General features: G+C 34.3%; 1 protein-coding gene across 1 annotated transcript; it reads right to left on the bottom strand.

The window, feature by feature from the left end:
* Positions 1–300: 300 nt before the first annotated feature.
* On the bottom strand, positions 301–3,365 carry LOC18043163 (ent-kaurene oxidase, chloroplastic). Its single transcript, XM_024184393.1, is given in 7 exon segments — positions 301–910; positions 1,008–1,201; positions 1,306–1,739; positions 1,798–1,949; positions 2,064–2,225; positions 2,742–2,905; positions 2,996–3,365. Coding segments are annotated over 7 exon segments (1,596 nt in total). The 5' UTR covers positions 3,165–3,365; the 3' UTR covers positions 301–589.
* Positions 3,366–5,750: the final 2,385 nt, after the last annotated feature.

The following is a 5,750-nucleotide window of genomic DNA, read 5'->3' on the forward strand; positions in this document are numbered from 1 at the left end:
TTTTTGCTAAAGCTTGAACAGAGACTTTAAAATTCTTCAATTTTGTGTCAGATTTTGCTTGTTATTAATTTGTTGATCTTCATTCTATGCTAAATACCAATGTTTGAAGGTAGTCCTTTCTATTCATTGAGATATCACTTTGTCATAGGCATTGTATGTGTGTGTATATATATATATTGCAATAATTATTATTGGAAATTTGTGGAGGGTGTACCTAGACTCTTTTATAGTGCAGCCTAGATAATATATTAATATAACTGAAAGGAAGTGATTTATCATTTACCATCTAAATAATGGGCAGTTCCATACGTTTTTACGTAGTCGTTCGTGTACTGAATATTCAAAATACAAATAGCAAAGAAAGTTTCCATTCCCTAATTAAGAAGTCAGCATGATTGAGCTGAGATATCATACAAGATTTGAGGCTTGTTATAGTTGCTCTTCAGGTTATACATATACTAGAAGAGTCAAAATGTAGTAACTCTCACTGATGTCACACATTATGGAGAAAAAGAGGCTTCAAGTCTCCAGTTTTTGGTAAGTAGTGGAGGAGATGAGGAAAAGTGATGATCGTGTCAGGGTCTTGCCTCTATGAATTCCTAAGCCTAGGCCTTATGATTGCATGGAAAGGATTTAGCTTGTGAGTAGTGAGGCCAACAGTATCAACACTTTCTTCCTCACCCTCTCTCAGATTCCACTTGAATTCCTGCACCAGCCTACCTATTGCTGTGCAAGCTATCAAACTTGCCTGAAGAGAACCTGCGCACACCCTCTTTCCTGCTCCAAAGGCCATTGTCTTGTACAAATCTGCAGGGTCGTTTTGCCCATCAAGAAATCTCTCGGGTTGCCACTCCTCTGGGTTTTCCCACTGCTTCTTGTCCATGTTGCATCCGTATATGTTTATTGCAATCTGTGTATGCAACATAAATTAAAGTTAACATCTAACACTGCAGATACCATTAGTCGGAACCACAAAGATTTCAAAGGAAACTAAGCTAAACAACAACCTCACTTCCAGCAGGAATGAAGTATCCTCCTATTTCGGTATCTTCATGTGCAAATCTTAATGGAACTATTGGAGCTGGACTGTACTTTCTCAGAGTTTCATGGAAAACTCCTCCCAAGTAAGGAACCTGTGCTATGTTTTCCTCCGTAAACTTGTTTGACCCGCAAACTGATTGAATCTCCTGAACTGTAGTGTGTGTGTGTATATATATATATATAAGGAACATCAATATATGCAAAAAATTTTAAACAGGTGGCAAAGATCAAAATTCATGGAGAGACTAGCGATTGATTAATTAACCTGTCGCATTGGATCCTTTGCGAGCTCATACACGGCCCATTCTGTTGTGACCAAAGTAGTATCTGATGTCTCGATGATAGGCTCCCAGAGCAGCATGGTTATTTGTTGCTCTGTAAGTGATTTTACTTCTGACAACAAGTGATCAACATAACAATTCAGTTCCTGTCCAGAAGCAATTCTGCTTTTGGCCTCGCTGATGAGGGCATCCATTACTGCCTGCCTGCGGGTACACAATCTCTGAATTTTCATTTCCACGCCTTTATTAGGAACCCATCTTAGATAAGGGAAGAAGTCTCTCCAGTCCACCTCAATTGCTCCCTCCATTATGTCAAGCACTAAAATTTTAAATACCTCATCTTTTGACAATGTGGAACCAAGCTCCTTCACATAAATTGATTTCACAACCTTTCCTACAGCGTGAAAATGCAAAATGCTTTAATTATCTATGTATTTAGTCAAAGATAAGAGATGAATTTCCAACAAAAGATCACAGCTAGCTCACCTGTTTCATTGACACTGCAAAAAGTTCAGACTCAAATATTTTCCTGAAATTCACTAGTTGTAGAGGATTGTCCTTGATGTGAGCATGAAATTGGGTTGACATATTTTCCATCATTGTGTCTCTATGGATTCGATGTCGCTTCTGAATAACACACATACAGAGAGTACACATCATTAGTTTCGGCAGTACAATATATCCATACAACATATAAAGGGACACGGTGAAAGCACGAGAAAGTTGGATTAGCAGATTAACCTGAGCATTTCCACCCAAAACATTTGTGAGTAAACAGCGTTTAGCCATTTTGTGAAATTCATCGTAGTCACTTGTTGCAACCATACATTTATTAGAGGTGAGCATCTTCAGGGCATTTGATAGCTTCCTTGTTGAAATTGATGGATATCTGGTCACCATGGCCTGGAAGAACAAACAATAAATTAAAACATTTTAATCATTGATTGATTGATTTGTCTTCTATGTGTCCCTGTATTAGTAACTAACTGAAGCCACATGTATATATGAATTAACTAATGACAAGCAAACTGGACATTTTAGTGAATGAGACATCTTGATTGTCAACCTAACGACCTAACTAAAGGGATTCAGTATGCAGCTCACTCAAACCTACACCCGAGCAGTAAAGTTACCACACATTATCCAACAGCTTAAACATGATATGCACTAATAATTGTACAGCCCGGGTCCAACAATTAAGTAGATATTATTCATTTTGACCACATAGTCGTGACAGATTTGTTCTGGGCTTTTTTACTTAAAACGCATCTACTTGGTTAAGAGTCTTATGCCTTATAAACTGGTTCAGTTCAGAAACTGACTCGCTTGCTATTTGTGATGTTACGTTAACAATTCCACCTGGTCACAAAATTGAATCTGTAGTTTGCAGTGTTAAAAGAATAGAACCAGAATGCTTACCTCTTTAGCAACATCAGCCGAATTGAGAACAATCATAGTGGAAGCTCCAGTTTTGATAGAATAAATTGGTCCATACACCTCTGCCCATCTTGTGAAAGTCATGTGTGGTTTCTTCTCTTTCAACTGTAACAAATTTCCTATAAGGGGTAGCCTTCCTGGAACCTCTGCACCAACCCCCCAACAGCAACCCATTGATCATTTAAATTAATCAATCAAGAACAAAGAACTGAAGAGAAGAAACCATATATACATGCCTGGAACAGGTGGAAGATTAACAGCCAATTCCATCCTCTGCCTGGAGATGAACCCTCTAATGAAGAACAAGAAGAAAAACACAGAGAGAGTACCAAGAGCAATGGAGGTGGCAAAGGGTGCTGCTTGAAATTCTTGAAATGCTTGAGTGACGTACTCTTTGGTGACCATTGTTGTTTTTTTTTTTTTAATACTCAAGTATAGTGAAAAAGGTCTAAGATTCTGTAGATAGAGATGTTCAAGGTATCACTTGAGGATTTGTAATCATATACACACATGGATTGTTTAATTGGAATGTTATATTTTCAAGAAACATTTTGCTAAAGTACAGGTAGAATTGATCCGTCATGTGACGAAGACAGATGATCAAATTATGGCCTGTCTCTGAGTATAAATTGGCCATGTTGGTGCTTTCTGTTTCTGATAAGTGCTTTGCAGGAAGGATTCCCTTTTGGCGTTTACCGATTTGGAAGGGGCCAAACAATTATGTTAGTGTTGTGGATAGTGCCAAAATGGGGCATGGGATAATGCAAAGGAATCAAGATAGCTCAGATACTGTCATTAGATAAGAAGATAAATAAATATATGCTCAAATTCAAACAACTATTACAATAAAAAAAAAAAAATTCATCACTGCCGTGCATCTGCGGTTGTAGGTCAGTGCTTTTCATGCCTTCAAGAGTCGATAATACGATACTTACAGTTTCATTCTCTTTAAATAATGATAGAATATTTTTTTTTTCTTGTACCTTAGTGAGAGTAGATTTCTGAACAAAGCACAATAGACATTTTGGATTGAACTAAAATAAATGTCTAAATTTAGAGTCCTAGTATATTACGGATCAATTTTTATTGCTTAATGAAACTCAAAATTTTGAAGAAATATTTGCAAAAATACATTGTATTTTGGGATTTTTGATCAACTTTACATCTTAAAGGAAATTAATTGTTTGCTTCTATAAATGGAATCTCCACGACGCGAGAGAAATATTAAACTTGTCTATTGGACCTTAAAGTAGTCTATGGGTGAAATGAGTCTTTTACTATTATCGGCAATACAAACAAGTAACAATGTTGAAGTAATTAAAAATATATATATTTCTTTAAGATAAATTAATTTTTATAATTCATTGGACTTCCCATGCTAAATGCCAATAATCCAAAGGTGTTTATTATATTTATCTATTGAGATATCAATTTATCATTGGTAATTGGGTATTGGGAAAAAAAATTATCATAAGCATTGTAACTTTTTATAGAAATATTATATTTTAATTTACTTATATTCTTATTGGAATTCCGTGGAGAGCGTAGATTGATTCTTTTATAATGCAGCCTAGATAATATTAAAAAATAATTTAAAAAGTGATTAACCGTTTACCATCCCAATAAAAATATTGGTTAGTTTTTACGTGTAGTGTACTAGTCGTATATTTAATATTCAAAATATGAACATTGAAGAAATTAAGAAGTTTCCATTATCCCATTAAGAAGTTGTAAGCGTGATTGGGCTGCACTCTAAAATTATAGCCATAATTTCATTTTCATATTGCAAGACAATCATTTTCTCTTTTGACTTTGGCTAAGATATTGCGCCGCTGTGGAATATGCTCTAGTGTGTATATCTCACTAAGTTTTTCTGCTGTTACTTTTTATATTGGATGGATAAGGCCCTATAATTGCAGTCGCTCAACCACACAGCATGTGTTGTTGGAATGTAATGCTTTGAGCATGACAAGATTGACTGCATTTTGGATTTGATGTCTTGAGGGGGTGCGTTTATAGTAGATCTCAAAGATCCAAAATGATGCCCAAACATTTGATTCTTTTTAGAGCATGTAAAGAAGAGATAATAATTGGGGTTTGTTTGTGTGCTTATTCCTCTTTGCACCTTTGAGCCTTTGAGGCTGTTGCATTGTTTTTTTTTTTTCTTCAAAAAAACAGATTATGCAATTACAAGAAATCTGTTGCTTGCATATTTTCAAATATTGTAAAATGGATACAAAAACTCTTTTTGTTATAGAGGGCTATTCGAATTTTAAAACTAGGGTATTGTAACTTCAAAACTCTTTATTGGACATGATGAGAAATAAAGTTGTTAAGAATTATTTACTTTTATTTTAGCACCAAACACTTAATAAGATTTATTTTCAGTCATTTAGATATTTTTCGAAATCTAAATTTCTACTTTAAAAATCACTTATTTTAAGTATCAAGTTATATATATATATAAAAAGGTTAAAACATCTACTAATTGTAAACAAATCAAATTAAGTGTTAAATGATACAAACAAGTCCTTAATAATGATTCTATTTTGTAAGATCAACCATTACAAACGGCTTCTTAAAAGCATCAACAACTCTCTCAAGTAAAAAATTTCTTTTAGTGGCTATAGCTAGTAATGTCTCTTTCTCATCATTACAATTGCATGTTAATCATTGTTAAATCTTGTTCTATAATTTTTAATCTTGGCCATGTTTGTTAGAGAATAATAGGAGCCTAGAAACTAGATATGTGTGGTGTCCTTTTCAAGCCCATTTTTACGTTAAGGTCAAAAATCAATTTCTGAGAAATGAGAGACGCTTTTAATAGTGGCCGAGGAGAGATGATTCTGAGTTCTCTTTTGGGCCTAGGCCCCGTCGTGTCATTATATATATATATATATATATATATATATATATATATAATTATTTAGTAAAGGCATTTTCATTTTTTCAGGATATCAATAAAATACAAAAAAAATTTAATTTTAATAT

This window comes from Citrus clementina, unplaced genomic scaffold, assembly GCF_000493195.1.
Source record: "Citrus clementina cultivar Clemenules unplaced genomic scaffold, Citrus_clementina_v1.0 scaffold_5, whole genome shotgun sequence".
Taxonomy (NCBI): domain Eukaryota; kingdom Viridiplantae; phylum Streptophyta; class Magnoliopsida; order Sapindales; family Rutaceae; genus Citrus; species Citrus x clementina.